The 17,607-nt window shown below is 54.0% G+C and overlaps 1 protein-coding gene across 1 annotated transcript in view; it reads right to left on the bottom strand.

Moving 5' to 3' along the window:
* Window positions 1-7,182: 7,182 nt before the first annotated feature.
* Window positions 7,183-17,607, bottom strand: part of IQSEC3 (IQ motif and Sec7 domain ArfGEF 3) — a 121,678-nt gene continuing 111,253 nt past the window's right edge. Inside the window, 6 exon segments of the mRNA XM_019654044.1 lie at window positions 7,183-7,367; window positions 7,370-7,703; window positions 11,139-11,188; window positions 13,202-13,294; window positions 16,253-16,414; window positions 16,563-16,746. Coding sequence (XP_019509589.1) covers window positions 7,279-7,367; window positions 7,370-7,703; window positions 11,139-11,188; window positions 13,202-13,294; window positions 16,253-16,414; window positions 16,563-16,746 — 912 coding nt within the window. The 3' untranslated portion in view covers window positions 7,183-7,278.

Genomic DNA, 17,607 nt, shown 5'->3' with positions numbered 1-17,607 from the left:
GACTAACCTGTCTACTTCCTGGTCTGACATTCAGGGACTTCGTGGTTCCCTGTGACAGTGGACACGGGGGCTCCTGCACACCCTGCCTTCTGTTCCCTGTGGGGCTAGTGAGGGAGGCTATTTCCTAGCCCAGATGTCTTGGAAGGAAAGGGGGTGGGGGGTCACGGCAGGAGTGGGCAGCATGTCTGTCCAGGAAAGCTGGGAATACAGGAACAGGAGCCAGCTTTCATGGAGTATCTCCAGCCTTCCCTGAGGTGGGTTCCCACAGTTTTTCCAAGGCCTGCCTTGAGGTTCTTTAGGGTCATGGGAGCAGGAAGCACTGAGGTGCTCGGAGCTGGCTAGTGGGGTTAGGGCGCCTGGTTCTCTAGGGAAAGAAGCCATCCAGACCTGTAGGGGGGATGGGAGATGGGTGTGAGGAAAGCGTTCCCATCCCTCCTCCTCATCTCCTGAGCCCAGTTCCCTCATCCTCCAGCCTCTTCCAGAGTGGAATTTTCCCAGTAGGACAGTTCTGACTTCAAGATGCAGTGTGGGGCCTATCTCTGGGCCTGGCTACCTTCCTGGGAAGGGTGAGGAGCAAATGAGGACTCAGCCTTCAACTCCAGGCCACTGGACTCTGTCTGGGCCTCACCTTCCCTAGTGGGAACACCACCCCTGCCCTGTGAAGGGTCTCAGTCAAGGCCAGCAGTGCCTGGTGGTGGAGAGTCCTCTGTGTGATGTCTTCCCGGAACTCCTGATCTGCATTTGTGACCCCAGCTGCCATCTTGTGCCTCAGTGGTTCGATCTGTGGGTCAGAGAAGAGGGAGTTGGTGGGAGGTGCGTGGAGCAAGTAAAGGGACCCCCTGGACAGGGAGTTGCCAAGTTGCCAGAGTAGGGAGTCCTTGAACAAACAGCCCTGAGCATTGTTGGGGCAGAGCATCGGTGAGCTAAGGAAAAAAGCAGGAATCCCTCCCAGAGCTTTCCACGAGCAATCAGAACGGTGAACCGAGCGTTCTCAGCCCCTGCCGTGGTTCCTCGTGAAGCCATTCTTCCTGGGCCCAGGGTCTCACAGCCCACAGCTTGAGCCCATGCCCCCTGCTCTGAAGCCACCTCCACCCGAAACACCTTCCTTCAAGGTGGCTCAATAAGGACAACAGGGCCGGGTGGCAAGTAAATTTCATCCTGGGTGCCGACCTACGTTGATTGATGGTGATTTCTGGAAAACTGTGATCAATTAGGCACATCTGTCAACGCTGGGGAAAGGAAGGAAGGTGTGCCAAGGCCCACAGTGGTGTTCTGCCAGCCCTGATGTAGGAGAAATCAATCTTACTACAGTTTTATGTAGTTCATGCTGAGGTGTGAAGGGTTGTCAACCCCAGGAGTGGTGAGTAATCAGCTATGGTCCATCCCGTTATTATTTTACATAGCAAACCTGAGTCGGTTTAGATTGGGGTAACGGAGAGGAGGTGGACAGAGAGCCTACAGGCTGACCAGGCCCTGGGGTGGGCGCCTGCTCCTCAGGAGCTGCTCAGGACGCTGGTGTTTGTCTTCTGGGGTCTGCATTGGTTGCTGAGTCCTGCAGAGGCCCAGCCCTTAACGTTACCCTCGCCCACCCAGCCTTTTAGAGTGGCCAGACTGCCTGCTTTCAACCCACTTCCTTTTCCACAGATAATGGTGACCATCTGTCCTGCGTTTTCTAGAAGCCCAGTTGTATCATTTCCTCAATAAAGGTGGTTTTTAAATGCATCTAAGTAAGATTTAGTAAGAATTGCCATGTAAGTAAATTCATATATCAGGAAATAGTCCTTTGCAGACTATCCCTGTAGGGGTGGTCTCTAAATGGCTCACCTGCCCTCAGACCTGACCTTGACCTTGTTGAATCGGCTTCCTTGGAGGGCCTTCCTAGAATGTTCACCGTAAAACAGCCCCATCCCCTGTATTGCACCACCATCTGTTGACTTTTTTTTTTTAAGATTTTATTGGGGGATTGGGGAAGAGGAACAGACAACTTGCTGTCCTTTTGTTCTTCAGTCTAGCTGTGGAGGATGTCGCTTCACTGGCCCATGTTGGTATTATCATTGCTCTCTTCCTGGGTGAGGCAGTCGCTTGCTGGCCATTGGACGACTGCTCACGGCAGCTCACAGCAGCCCACTGCAGCAGGGGCTGCAGCCTACGCTGTCGCTGGCAACTCATGGCAGCCCAGTTCCAGGTCGAGCTGCTGTTCATCATCTTAGCTGTAGAAGGTGCTGCGTCACTGGCCCTCATGTGGGATCCGAACCGGGGCCCTGCTGCTCAGAGCTGGCGCTCCCAAGCTAACTCTTAACCAACGTGCCACTCAGCCAACCCCATTTGTTGACTTCTGATGGTACCACCCAATGGGAACTGGTGGGGGGCAGGAACGTTGTTTGTCCCATTTGTTGCATATCCCAGCATCTAGACTATTAGTTGGTGCATACCAGGTATTCATGAGCTTGTTGAATTTTCCCTGATTTCTAGCACTGGCAGCTTGTTCTGGCCCATTGCTCTCAGCCAGAATCCCATAAATCCTGGGCCCCTTACTGGAAACATTCCAAGTCAATGGCTGATGACTTTGAGTTTCCCCATCTAAAGGGTCACTACAAGGCATCAGCACTGACCACAGCTCTCAATCCTATGGCAGATGAACCCAGAGGGGCCTGAAACACCATCAGGCTCTATCAGAACAGGAAGGCCTCCTTCTCTTACTGGACAGATGGTCATTCCTCCTAGATGACCTCAGGGGCCAGAAGACTTGGAGAACAGTGGCACTGCCCCACATCCCCGCACAGACAGCAGCAGGCCTTTTTGGCCCTCGGCCTTTTCCCAGGTCTGGGCTGAGCTGGATTCCCTCCAGGGTGCTCTCAAGGGGTCAGTTCTCAGCTTCCTGGGTCACAGAGTTCCCAGGATGGGACAGGTCATAGCTGGCCCCTTCTTTTTTTTGAATTTCCCATTTCCTGGAAGGAAGGTGAGGTCATGTTGCCTTTCACTTTAACAGGGGATAAGGGGACCCAGCCTGAGGAGCTGTCAGGATTTTTGGGTGTTCAGAGTTCTGGGTACCAGAAGAGCTGGATGCTCTCTTTGCAAGTGGCCATCCTGGCCAGTTGCTTTTCTCCCACAGTCTCTGATGTGTTAGTGTTGCTGGAAGACTCTCTCTGCTCTCCTGTCAGGAGAAGTCACTCTGTGTCAAGCCCCTGTTTATGGGGCCTGATCTGAGCATTGCATGTGACTGTGAATGCTCGCCAAGCACCTGTGTGTCTCTCTAGCCCTGATTTCGGTCTTTTCTCTTGCATTACAGACACTTGGCTATTGTCATATCCCTCTGCAGAATCTTGGCATCCCTTCCAGCACCAACAGGGGATCTGGCACACTGTGGGGCTCGGTAAATGTTTGCTCCATTGCACTCTGTGGCTCCCTGCACTTTTCCCAGCAATGTTCCCCCAATCTTTTCACCTGAGCCTGGTGCCCCCTGCATTGCAGGAATAGTACACTCCAGGGATGGTCAAATCAGACCTTGTGATGAGAAGGTCAGGCTTCAGGAGCTGATGTCTGGTAAAAATCACCCGAGGTGGGTGATCAAACATGGTCAGTGGGACCCAGACACCCCAACATACCCTCGCTCTCCATTACAGAAAGTCAAGCAGGGCAGATGGGGTCCTAGCCCATCATCTCTCACAGTACTGGATGCACACTGGTAGTCATGGCGCTTCCTCCCTCCAAAGCTGCCCCTGGTCTCCATTGTAACCTGCTCTTTCGATTGGCTCATTGTAAGAGTGAGTGTGTGTGTGTGTGTGTGTGTGTGTGTGTGAACTCCTTGGCCCTGCACCCCCAGCTCTGACCCACTGCCCACCCATCAGATGACTCCCCGTATCCAAGCCTCATTAATTTAAGACAGGGGTTCCCAGTCACATCACATGGTGGCTCAGAGTGCCTTCACATGGGGTGAAGGGACGATGTCACCATGGCCAGAGAAGAGCAGCCTGACTGCTCTTAAATACCCCAGGTGCTCCTTAAATATCCCAGGGCTGAGGGCATTGGAATGTCCTCTTACTTCGGATCTCCCTCTTAGAGAACAAAAGAAACACAACTGACAGTTTTTCAAGTGACGTATTTCAATATAATCTCTAAAACTATGAATTGAACAGATAAAATACCTCTGGGCTATTTTATTACAAAATATTTGCCATTTGGCTTAGTCGCTGGGTGCAGCCACCCTGCTTTTCCCTAGAGAGGTTTCTCTCCAGTGGGTGAATGGGTGTATGCAGGGAGGAGGGACGAAGCAAGAAGGTATGTACAGCAGAACATAGGGACAGACAGATAGATGGTTATCAGGGAGGCCTATTGGTTACAAAGAGACATTCTGGCAGGCTCTGGGGAACAGGTGAGGTGGGGGTTAAGGATTTCAAGGGTCAAGGGCCCAGGGCTGACAAATGTGTGTGCCTTTGGATACAGGCGGCAGGCAGGCAGGCTTCTTGGTCAAGCTCCCCGGGGAAGAGACTTGCTCCAGGTCTAGCAGTGGGACTTGCCCCAAAGTGGGTGGGAACGCTAGTTTCATTGCCACTCCTGATTCTGGAGCTGGAGCCAAATAGATAAAATTGAGAGAGGGGCCCAGGTCCCCCAAAATAAGGCCTAGAGAGTTGATAGAATGGGGCCATGTTGGGGTAATTGGACACGCACCCTGGAGGCTGTGTCTGGGGACTCAGTCAGCACTGCACTGCCCCTCAGCCATGGGAGAGCAGGAGGGCCCGTGAGCATCTCTAGCTGGATACCCTGCAAAGGCTGGAGGGCAGGAGGCTGGTCCTAGGTCTCTGAGGGCTCGGCCCTGGAGATGGGGACAGAAGGGGGTCTCAACCTTAGCCTGCTTGCTGATCAGGATAGGGAGGATGCAGACACTAGGAACTCTTGCTTCCCTGATGGGGGCCAGCTGCACCCCACCCCAGGCCACTCAAAGCTCAGGCTTGGCCCCGTGTTCTACTGAGCACAGGCTGGTCTGCATCCTAGGCCAGAACTCCCAGGGCTGCCAGTGGGGCCCAGGGCAGCCACCGCAGCAGCCAGGGGTAAACTCCTACTACCCGAGCATCTGGGTCTTCAGAGAGAGGCTCCGTGTGCCAGCCCTAAGACCTCTGCTGGTCCCGTCTGGAAAGTCAGGGCTAACAGCAGAGATGTGGGGGAGGGGCCAGAGTTGCTGTGCCCATTGATACGGAGGGGGGCACTTTGTCAACGAGAAGCACTATGTAAGCAGGTGACAATGCCTGATGGCTGGGCCTGTGACCTGTCCTCCCCAGCCCCTGGCATTCATGGTCCCCACCCCATAAACATGTTTAGCCACCTCAGCACGTCTCTTCCTTCATAACTCCTACTCTCTGATGCCCATCCATAACTTCCATTCTATTTCCAGCCTCCCTCGTTCAAGATTCAATCACTCCCATCCCCACAACTCCGCTCCTGCTGCCCCGCTGTCACTCCTCAGGGGCGATCCCTGCCCTGGCCAAGGGCATCGGAGGTGTCTGAGTTTGTGCAGCCATCTGTCAGCCACTCTGTTCCAAGAGGCTTGGATTGGCGTATCCTTGTCACAGAAAAGACACAGGAGTCGACAAGGACAAAAGCAGGTCGGCTGGGGAGCCACAGTGGAGGAGACGGCAAATTGGTCACAAGTTATGGAAACTGGGCTGACAAAGACAGGGCCAGAAATAAACTCGCCGGATAACATCATAATGACGTCTGGTGACCACACACAAACCAACGAAACTAGGTCATCTGGAAGCTCTGAGGGCGGGAGAAGAACTGGGGCCTCCTGGCTAGCCCACGGGCCTGCAGCGGGACATGGGGTAGGGGTGAGGGGAGAGGCAAATTCACTTTAGACTTGGCCCACATCCACTCGCATCTCTTGGGACGCTTTGATAACGGGCTCCAAGTAGGAGGGGATCTCACTGAAGGACAGCAACGGGCTGCTGGCACAGGACTGGAGTCCAGGCTGGCTTGCGCGTGACTGGGGCCCCAGTACCCCCTGAGGCCTTTGACAGGGGCTGCCCAGGCTCCGTGGAGTCACACGAAGGCTGATTCCCTGATGCTGCTTGGCCCTAGTAAGTCCGTGAGCCCCACTTGGCTCTTCTTTGCCATGGTAAGGGTGGGGGGACTCTTTTAGCAGCCCCTGCAGGATGCAGGTCTGGTGCCCTCTTAGGGGAGATTTAAAGGCTGAGAGGCGAGTTTGGGGGGCAGCAAGGGAAATACAAGTGCCTGTGGAGCACCTGCATCTCTCGCCCACTCCTGCATCCAAATCCCTCGTGGAGACCATGGAAATATTGCAAAAGGGAACTTTGTCTCGGTCCCAAGTCTATGTCTGCTGGTGGGCAGTCCACTGCCGCTTCTCCGTTTCCACTGCCACAGTGGGAGAAGTTAACCTGGTTCTCACGTGTGTTTATGTTTATGGCCAGTGCACACTTTGTGTTGGCTGGGTATTATTTGGGGCTAGGGAACTAAAATTCCAAAAAGGTGCGTTTTGTAGCTATATGACCTCATGATTCCACAGCCTTGTTGAACTGATCTAAAGAAGCTGAGAGTGGTCCGCCTTCCTTACTCTCTTTCTCAGAGCTTTCCTGGCATCTGGGCAGCCCTGGGCAGGCAGGACCCAGCTCCTGGAAAAGAGAAGGCCCTGGAATGAGGGGGAGTACATGGTTAGGACATCAACACCCTTGAGGACAGACGAGCAGCCTCCAGAGACTGCCAGGATTGGAGGGGCAGGGGCAGCAGAGAAAGCCCTCTCCTCACACTCCCACTCCTTGCTCCCTTCAGGGATCCAGGGCCCCCCTTTTCTACTCAGTGCAGCACCTAGAGCTGAGCAGAGAGCCAAGTCACTTTGTACAGTGCTCAGGCGCTGGCACCCAGCCCCTCGTGCCACCCTTCTGGCCTGAGGCTTGGGGCACAACAGACTCAACCCAGAAGCTGGGTAGGCCCTCAGCTCCTGTTCTCTCAGTCCATGGTCCACGTGGCGAGTCGTGGCAGGAGGATGAGGAGGCCTGCCTGTGTCTGGCTGTATAGGGCCCGGGACAGTGCTGTGGTGTCTCCAGATTTTGGGGGAAGGTGCTCAACTAAGTAAGAGAAGCATGGTTGGGCGAGATAAACCCAGGTGCCAGGGACTAGGGTTCTCTTTCCAAAACGACGGTGATGGTGACCAGGAACGCCACATGCCAGGGTGTGAGGAGCAGCGAAGGGGCAGTCGGGGCTGCTGGGTGCAGTCCAGGGACCCTGGTGACAGCCCTCCTGGGACAGCAGCATGGGGGGCAGAGTCTACACCAGGCTCCTGGAGCCGCTAGAGTAGCGGCGCCGGTGCAGCAGGGAGCCGGGCGGGCAGTATTGGTGAGGGTGGTTGTAGGGGGCAGCGGGGGCTGGTGGATGACCTTGACTGGGGAGCCTGGGCCACCCAGGGGTGTGGAGCCGCAGGAGTCAGAGGAGGAAGAGGCGTAGCAAGAGAGAGCCTGGCTTAGCAGGGGCTCCATGCGGGCCAAGCAGGGCTTGTCCAGGACAATGACCTTGACAATTTGCTGGCACTGCACCAGGGTTCCCGGGGGTGTGGGTGGCGGAGGCGGCAATGGCGGCGGGGGCTGCTCTCTCAAGGGGCTAGGCTGCGGGTCTGGCAGTGGCGCCGGAGCTCCCCTCTCGGCCCCCAGCCTGGAGTTGTGCTGGGACGTTTGAAGCCTGTTGTGAATTGACACCTAGTTTAGAAACAGCCAGAGAAGCATGAAATGTTACAAGACTAATTCCCAGCTACTAGGACTGGCTACCCTGAGCCTCCCTTCTCCCCTTCCCTGGCTCCTGTGCCCATTAGGGGCTGTCAGCCCTCACCTTCACCCACTCCCCACCTCTCCACCGGGCAAAAAATGGTTGCTGACAGAAGTTCCAAATCCCAATACAGTCAAGAGACTGATGTGTTCTGCCAGTGGCCGCAAGCAGCCTCAGCTCTCTAGGCCTCAGCTCATCTGTGAGATGGGCCGTTGGACCAAAGGTCTTTCAGGGTCTGCACAGCTCTGCAGTCTGACTTCAGGGACCTGCTGGGTGGCTTTGGGCCATGGGAAACTTCTCCCCACCTTCCTCTCTACCAGCCTTTGAGCTTGAAAAGCAGGGTTTTTGCCCCCTCCCTGCCTTCCAGGGGTGACCTGAGGACAAAGGGAGGACACAGGAACAGGGCCCAGCATCTCTGAGCCTTTCCATCTCCTCTCCTCTCGCTGGCTCTGTGAAAGGGGAAGGCTCATCGTCACTGTTGACGTCATGAAGGCACCCAAACCCCAGAATGCCAGGGACCCTGGAGGGGTGATCTAGACCTACCCCATCCTCCCAGACGCCCCAAGGCCATGACCACACATTCAAAAGCAGCCCAGAGAGCCCAGGGCAGAGACCGGTCCCCAGCTGCCTTTCTGGCCCAGCCTGGGTCCCGGCTTAATTTTTTCTGCTGCAGGACTCTAATCTTTATCCCCTCGGTGGGGCATGAGGAGGTCGCCCCCTCCCTCAGCCCACAGGGGCCACTGTGAACCAGACTGGCCTCCCTTTGCTAGCAGGGGAGGGGGAAAAAATGGGTGGAAGAGAGGCAAAAGGATTTTGGAAGGATAGGGGTTTAATCCCTCACCCCCAAGCTCCCAGGCTGTAGATATGACGACATACACCACCTCCTTCCGACACCTGAGCCCTCTGAGGGGTGGCCCTCCCGAGGATGCCTCCTGCTTGCCGTGGTACCATAACCCAGGACCAGCTGCTCAGAGTGTGGGGGTGGGGACCCAGGCTGCAGGGAGGGGACCTTATCCCCAGGCCTAGAACAGGACGGCCTAGCCCCAAACTATCTCAGGGTCCTAAAACTGCAGATCCTGAGCCTACTTGTTGGCAAGGGTGCAGCTGCAGGGACTCCCCCCATTCCCAGGTCTGTGCACTCCCCGTGGGCTGCGCCCCTCTCCATGGCTCCCCAAGCCCTCCTTCTTCTCTTCCCTTCAATATTCACAAGCCCTCTGTGCCATGCTCAGCTTGTTCCAAGCTTTACTCTTCATTCTCGACCTCCAGCCTTGGCAGCACTGAGATGCCCCCAAGCTAACGAAGGAGTCCCCAGGCTCCTCACTGCTTTGCCAAGACTGGGCAGGCAGAGAGCGTGGCTGGGGCCACCTTCCTCCTGGGGAGCCCTCTGTGGTCCTCATTCAGGCAGAAGGCCTCTGTCCATCGCTGCTGGAGGGGACTGGCTCCTTTCCCCACTTGCTTGTTTTCTGAGGTATTCCCCAGGAGAAAAGTGGCTGAGACAGCAGGGACGGGCTTGTGTCCCTTCTGCTCTCTCCCCCCGGACTCTACAGCTGCCCCTCTGCAGGCAAATGCCTAGCTGCCCCAGTTCAGACTCACTGAGCCTCCTCCTCCTCCTCCCAGCTGCTCCCCACGTGGTCCACAGCTCCTGGCTTCATCCTGCTCCTCCTCTTCACCTCCTGCTTTCTGATTCCACCCCCACTGTCTCACCTCCCTCCTCCTCACCTCAGCCTGATCCCTTCTTTTTAATAGTAAGTGAAAAGCAGGAAATGACAGCAAAACATTCTCTTATTGTGACCCCTTCTCACCTCCCTGCTGATGAAAGAAAGGAAAGAGAGAGAGAGAGAGAGAGAGAGAGAGAGAGAGAGAGAGAGAGACTGACGATGGGACATGAATAGCAGGTCAGACCAGCTGGGAGAAGATGGAGAAGCGCCTGCCAGAGGGGCCCTGGCAATGACAGAATGACAGAGAGAGGGCAGAGGACAAGAGAGCTGGGGGTTCAGCTGAGAGGCCAGGGTGGTGAGGCTGCCCTCTGTGCAGGGGAGCAGAGGCTGGCAGGGCCCTGGGGCTAGCCGGAAGGGGCAGCCTTGCAGATAGCCACATGGCCCTCTGGGCAGGGTGGGAGGAGAACGGGCCATCCGACTGCTTGTCCTCCCTATGCAGGTTCGGCTAAGGCACGGGCAGAGCAGGGCAGGGCTGGCAGGACAAATGGGAGGGCTGGTAGCTGTGTGTTTATCTGCAAGGCTACAGAATGGGCAGCTGCGGGAAGATGGGGAGGGGGGGCAGGGGATGGAATACCCACCCTGGGGGCTTGTCAGCTGCTGGGGCAGGAAGCTCCTCCGAGTAAAGGTGCCTCCTCCAGACACAGGTGTGTGGGGGATGGGGGGCCGCAGGGACAGAGAAGGAACTGGGCTCCCCTGGGGTATCCTGGGGCTTCCCCCAGCTTAGGCTGGTAGGCAGGGCTCCTCCCTCAGACCTCTAAGTGGAGGCTCCTCCAGCTTGGAGGGGGATCGGGAAAGGAGGCGTTTGTGTGAGCAGCTAGCTAGTAGTCCCTGGAGGCCTGGCAGAAAAGGAGTGAGGGGCTCACTGGGGTTCGAGAGGAGTCAGGGCAGGAGGACTAGGGCCCAGCAAGGCTTGCAGAGACAATTGCATGGCTCCCAGGTGACACTTTGGGGGCCTGAGAAGGACGGGCTGCTGCTGCTATTTCCCCAGTCTCTTCCTATGTGGCTTGAGGACGGGCTGCCCTGCCCTCCAAGCAACCCCAATCCCGTGCTATCTCATTTTCTCCTGCACACTCCACGGCCAGCTCTCCGGATAGAACAGCTGTCCCAGGAAGAAGCTCCACCATCCCAGATGCCCCCACTCTCAAGTCTCCAACTTCCCTAAGAGGCACCTGGGAGGGCAGGGTCCATCCTGGAAGGTGTGACTCTCCGGAGGGGTTCCAGGCTCCCTCACCGAGGATAGGGAGGACTTGAAGGAGGGGCAATATTGGGTTCTCTGATATAGCAAGTACGGGGGGATCAGTGAGCAGTGTGTGGAGTACGTGGGTTTGGGGGTGTGGGAGGGATAGCAGTGGAGGTGCATGGGCTTCATCTGCATGGTGTTAGTCTCGGGGCTGGGCCGTAGAGGGCTATCGGTTGGGGCAGGCCAGGCTAGGGGGTGGGAGAAAGTGCTACAGCTTAACTAGGCGCTGGAACAGTGGCATTACCCATGCTAGCAGTAACTTTTAATTGTATCTCTTGAAATTGGTAAAATGGTGAGTCGGGCTGGGGAGGCATTGATTAATACCTGAGAAGAGAAACAACAGAGACGGTGAGAAGAAGGACAAGCGGGGGCACAGAACCACTCACCTGGGCAACCAGGCCACCACTTACCTCCACCGTGCTCTCTGCAGGCCTCTCCCCCAGGGCAGCTTCCCTTTTGGCTTTGAATGCAAAGAGCACAGGGCTCATTCTCCACCCTTCCTAATACAAATCCTTGCCCCCTGCCACACCCCCCAAACTGAGCATGCCTGCAATTATAGGGTGTGGGTGGTAAGACTCACTCCTGACTGAGATACACCATCTGGGGCAGTGGACTGGCATTTAGAGCCCAGTTCTTTCACTTAATAGCTGTGTGACCTTGGGCAAGATGTTACACCTCTCTGGATCTCCACAGACCAGGAGATCTCTGACATTCCTTCTAACGTGGGCATCGCTGAGTCTAATTTACCCACAGTCAAAGCCTTCTTGACATGGACTGTGCGAGTTGGTGATGAGCTGGCATTGGTTCTTGGATCCCAGAAACACAAGGAAGACTCTACTGGGCATAGGCACCACGTTAATCAGTCTCCTTCAAATACAGGCTCTTCGAGGGAGGGGCCACGTTTCTTTTTTTGTTCCTATTCCTGCTGCTTAGCCTATTGGTGAGGATTCAGTGAGCTGAGACCTATATGGCACTCACCACAGGGCCCGGTGCTCACCAGATCTGATAATGGCTCTGTAATTGCTACAAGGATGTTCCGGCTGGCCCGGCTCAGCACCAGGGACCCTTTGGACCCCCAGGGACAGGTTGATGAGTTTTTCTGGCTCCGTCACCCCCTGCCCCACATGCATCCCGGGGTCCCTCTGCTGGAGCCCCTCTGATTTCTCACACACTAGGGGGTGTGTGTGTGGGGGTGCCAATTCCCAAGCTGTGCTAATCCTTCTGCTTTCTGTAGCACAAGAGGGAGCTGTGACAGTGTTTGGGACCAAGAAGCACCCCATGCGGAGGCACCGGACAGACAGGGCTCCAGAGACGTGCATCCCGGTGTGACCAGCAGCTACAGCTTAAAAGAGGCAGGTTGGGGTGCCGAGTGTGCAGTGGACTGTCAGGGAATCAGTCACAGCTGAGATTTGGCTCTGGGATTTAAACAGCTGTGAAAACATGCAGCTACCCAAGGACTGTGACCTGATAGAAATTAAGGGGCTGGCTGAAAATCAGGCAGTGGGGGAGAATTATGAATGCATGATGGCTGGTCAAACCCATTCAGGGAAGATGGCATCACAGTGAGAATCTCCATGCAGCTAAAAGAGCCCTAAGTCCTGCTTGGAAAATGAATCACGTCTCCCAGTTGTCGTGACCCATCCTGTGATTCTGTCTGTCACAGCATCATGGTGTCCTGGCTGTCACTGAGGGTGGTGGACCAGCGTGAAACCCACTGCAGCTTCTCAGCGCAAGCTGAGGTCTTGCTGGACCTTGGCTTTCCAGTGCTTAGCATGGGGCACAGGGCAGGCGCTCGATATGTGTTTGTTAAATGTAAGAATAAATGTCTGAGTTAATTAATGAGTGCACAGTTCTGAGGAGCTTGCTGGGGTTTTGTTGGGATGGAATTTAATTCTCATGTCACCTCTCCTTCAAATTCTTTTTCACTTGGGACTGGTAGAGTGAAGGTTGAGGTAACTCCTCACATGTTTCCTGCAGGCAGGGGTAAGGGGAGGACAAGGGGAAGGGAGGCAGGAGGCTGTCAGTGGGAGGAGGGAAGCGGGTCTAGAGAACGTGGCCAAAGTGGGTACAAAGCCCGAAGTTGGCTTCTGGCTTCATTCATCGGAAGTGAAGAATTCAGTCTCACCCAGTGAGCCAGCAGTCTTCAGACAGCCCAGGTGTAGGAGGGTAGAAGACATCCTCCCTGGGCAGGTGATCAGGGCTCTTGGCCTGGCTCCCAGGGTGGACAGTGCTGTCTCACGTGGACCCTGGGCCTTAGTGCAGTCTCTCCCCTTCCTCCTCACTCCCACTCCTATGGCCTGTGAGGTTAAGCCTGGAGCTCCTCAGCAGGAAGAAATGGCCATGGAAATAAGCAATTCCCTCACCCACATCTCCCAGGACCCCGAGCCCAGGGGCGGCCAGTGGCTTCTAGTTAGCCTAGGCCCTGGCCATTCAGGCCTGGGGTCTGGAATTCCGGAGCAGGGCCCAGGCTCACCTGTAGGCGACCCCTGCTTCGACTGTGGGTCTACTTGAGCTCCTCCGGACTTGAAGGAGAGCGACTTTGCTCCCTGCTGCTTCTCCAGCTCCCCTAGGGAATGGAGAGGCTCATGAACAGAGAAACCCTCACCTCCACCACACGGAGGGGAAGAAGAAACGAGGGGGCAGGGAGAGCAGGAAGAGCGCAAATCCCTGACACATGCTACGAAGCATGGGCCTCAGAGTCTGGCACCCCCTTCACAGTAAGTTCAATGCCCTCTAGCGCCTCTATTTCTTCATCTGCATATGGGGATGGCAGTGCCTGCTTGAATGTCAGAGAGGCAGGAGAAGAGGTTAAGGAGAAGGTGGGCCCTGTGGGTTTGAATCCTGGTTCTGATATTTCCCAGCTGAGTAGCTTTAGGAATACCTAACTTCTCCGTGTCTCACTTGAGGGGCAGCAGTGACCACTTCAAAGTGTCCTTAAGAGGATTACATGAGGAAATACATTAAGGCACTTAGCACACAGCCTGGCTTGCAGCAAGTGCTCAATAAATAGTAGCTTTTATTACAATGTGCAAGAATCACTTGGCACAGCTGACTTTAGCAATGGCTGGTGATATCCAGCCTGCCCACCGTGCTCCCCATGGGACTGAGCCATCCTTGCCCGCTGCGCTCCCCTGGGGATTTCAGAGCTCTCCCCAGGAGAGATCCCAAGTGCCCGGGGCCTGCTGGTGCTGCACAGCCCGCATGGCAGGGTGTCTGTCTTGGTATCAACTTGAATTTCTCTCACTAGACTGTAAGCCTGTTCCTCCTTGTTCTTCTCTCAGTGCTACCAGAGAACTGCCAGTTACCATCCTTGCAGACTTGACAGGCATTATTAAATCACTCCTTCAGCTTCTCTTTTCCAGGAGACATAACTCAAGTTCCTTTTATTAAAGCAACTCTCCTGGGTCCCATTTTCTGCCTCTTTGGTTGTCTGTAATCCAGGGACACCAGACTGCAAACCCCAAAACCAAAACAATTTGTCCTGATTTGCCTGGACCGCACCATCAATCAATAGGAAGTATTTTTACTGAACTGAGAGTTGTCCCTCTCCTGCAGAGGGGATCTCTTGGCTTTGGAGGGATCAGCATCGGAGTTACAGGCAGGGAATCCGAGAAACCTGGGGGCAGATCTCGTTTTGTCACTGACTGTGTGAACTTGGGCAACTTCCTTAAGCTTTGTTAGGCTCGGTTACCTTATTTGTAAAGTGAGGACACACTACTTACCTCTGTGGCAAGAATTAGATAACACAATAGGTTCAGCATTCAGCCCAGGGCCAGGCACGAGGTTCGTGCTCAACAAATGGTGGCTGCTGCTCATTTTCCTTTCCTCCTTTCTCCCTGCCTCCCTGACCAGCCCTGCATCTTTCCTCAGCTGCTCCTTCCCTACCTCTCCATCTGAAGAATGAGAGCCAGGTGTGAGCCTCTCTCCCTGCTCCCCTGCCCTCCGAAGAACAGGAGGGGACATTCGCCTCTTGACATACAGATTCTGGCGTTGTCTACCCCTTTGTACTTTGGGGAGAGATGATGTGCTGTTCCCAGGCTGATGGGGCGAAAGGTGCCTCTTCCAGCAATGCTGGTGCCTATTGGCCCACTCCGGCTCCCCAGGGCTGTATGGAGCCATCTGTGACATTTTGACAATGAGAGAAATGAAGCCATTTCAGGGTGCACCCTTGAGAATGCTCAAGGTCAGCAGCCGAGGTGGCATCTCTGAGTATCCAGCCAGCCTTTGCAAAGACTCTGTTATACTGCTGAGCTCAGGTTAGCCAACGGAGTGCAGAAAGGGAGTTTATACAGCCCCTCCACCCAAGCAGTTACCTGTTATATAGGCTGTTCTGGTGGGGTTTTGTTTTAACCTGATTTAGTTGTTTTCCCAGGAAACTATCAACAAACCTCTTCTCTCACTATCAGAGTAGAAAGTACATGAACCTGGAAATCAGAATTACATGCAAATTCCAGCTCCTCTGCTTCTGATATGCATGACCTTGGACACACCCCATAACCTCTCTGAGTCTTACCTGTCAAATGGGGACAATGCACCTACTTTGCAGCACCACTGTGCGGATGAGTGGAATATAAACTAACTGCCTAGCACATAGTAGGTGACCCAAGACACTGATTAAAAAGGCCCCCTGTTCAAAAACTCCCACTGCCTTTCCTGTTGCCTAATGGATTTATGTGAATTCAGAAATACTTTTCAACTAAGCGGCCATATAAGGCAGACCTGAAGTCTATTTTTACTTTTTGTTTTACTTTCTGAATTCATTCTTATTTAATTGTCTTAAAGGCTATCTGGAGCCATCGTACTGCTTAAACAGGAAAAGCTTGCAAATGGACAGAGGTTGCAGGTCATCACTGCTCTTTCCTTAAACCAAAGAGCAACTGGTAAGTACCAGACATATTTTCTAAAATGCCTGAATTGAAACAATCCAGAATCAAGGCATTCCTTAGAACAGAAAGCTAACTCTAAGATGGAGAGTTAGAAAACCAGCCTGGGCTTTTCAAAAAAACAACATTATGAAAAATAAAGTTGGCAGAGGGGCCAATTCGAGATGAAAGAAATGAAGTAACATATGTAGGATGTGAACCCGGGCTGAATCCGGGGAAGAGGCTGTACAAGGCAGTCTGGTGGGACAGAAACGCCTGGGCCCCAGACCTCTTTGGTTTGCCTGCCTGCCTTGGTCGGCTCATGCAGTTATCCTGGTCAAACCCATCCGAGCTCTCTGTTCCCAGGGGCCCATACGCTGCCCCCTGGTCTGGCTAGATGTGCACACAGGTGTGCATGCTCTAGCCTATTCACTTAAATTGTGAAGAAACATGAAGAGCAGGGCACCCACATGAGGCCATAATGGTGCCGTGGGCTGGGGACAGGTGAGGGTTTGGATGGCAGGAGAGACCTGGGCTTACCTCACACTCACCCCAAAGTAGGGGAGGAAGTCAGAGTCATGTCTGTCTACAGCCAACTGACTGGCAGCTGGCCCCCCTCCCTGCCAACCACCTCACGACGCTGGGGAGCCCCGTGTCCTTACACTCTATCCGGATCTGCTCCAGCTCCATTACTTCGGCAATGGACTCCTTCAGGTCCTCCACGAACTTCTGCATCTCGTCTGAGCCCAGGGCACAGAAATGCAGCACCTGCTTCTTCTCAGAGCCCGAGAGTGGGGTCACCAGGGTGATGCCATGAGAGTAATCTGGAAACCAGACCCCAGGCACACGGGTGGTCAGTTGCAGCGGGTGAAGCTGGAGCCAGACCAGCAGGCTTGCCCCCTCACCCTCCTACAACCCTCAGCTTCCTCCCAGCCAACCGCTGCCATGTCTCCGGGGCCCAATGAGACTTACACTCATTCTCAAAGAGGTGGAACTGCATGCCTAGCAGGCCAACTGACTTGCAGAAGGTGTATGTGGAGGAGCTCTTCTTCTTCGGGCAAAGCTTGAGGATCTGTCCAAGACAGGGAGATACAGACGCACTGGTGGTGTTCACACGTATGTGCACACCTGGATGTGTGAACTCCCAGATGTGTGAACACGTCATAAACACACACACACATACATGTACACACGTGCACACTTATATACTTATGATACGTGCATACACACACATAGAAACACCCACTGTATCAAAATGGTTTTTATTTTCCTGCATGAAATCCTCCAGTGGCTACTCCTACTGCACTTTAGAAGAAGTTAGTCCATACTTCCTGCCTCACCTGATCTGGTCCCTGCCTTACTATGGCGTATGCTCAAGGCATGCTGTCTCATTTCTGTAGCTGAACAGGGCAGGCTCAGTCCATCGTAGGCCCTTTGCATATGCTATTCCCTTTCCACAACTCTCCTTGCAGCTCTTTTCATGGCTGGATTACTCTCATTACTTAGATCTTAACTCAAATGCTACCTCCTTAGAGATTCCTTCCTGTACCATCCTATTTAAAATCAAACAAAAACAAAATAAACAAAAAAATCCACCTTAACTCCAGTCACTCTCTATCCTATCACCCTGTTTTACTGTCTTCATAGCATCTTCCTCTCAGTATGATATTATCTTGTTTATCTTGTTAATTTTTTTAAAAATCTCCCTCCCTAAAATGAAAGCTCTATCAGCGAGTTGCTCAGTACACAAATGTTTCTTCAGCACCTTCTATGAGCTGGACTCTGGGGACACAGGAGAATGGGAGACAAGGGGAGCCCTGGCCTTAGGGTGCTTATGCTACAGTGGAGGAAGACCATCAGAGTTGATAAAGCATAATAAAAAAAGTGAAGAAATGGGTAAATAAATAAGGTAATTTCAGAAAATGAGAAGTATTTTGAAGAAAACGAAATAGGGTAAGGATTAGACAGTAAGTGGGCAGCCTCCCTTACTAGGTGGACAGGGAGGGCCTGTGTGAAC

This window comes from Hipposideros armiger, unplaced genomic scaffold, assembly GCF_001890085.2.
Source record: "Hipposideros armiger isolate ML-2016 unplaced genomic scaffold, ASM189008v1 scaffold_213, whole genome shotgun sequence".
NCBI lineage: Eukaryota > Metazoa > Chordata > Mammalia > Chiroptera > Hipposideridae > Hipposideros > Hipposideros armiger.
This window is presented reverse-complemented; position numbering and strand designations above follow the sequence as displayed.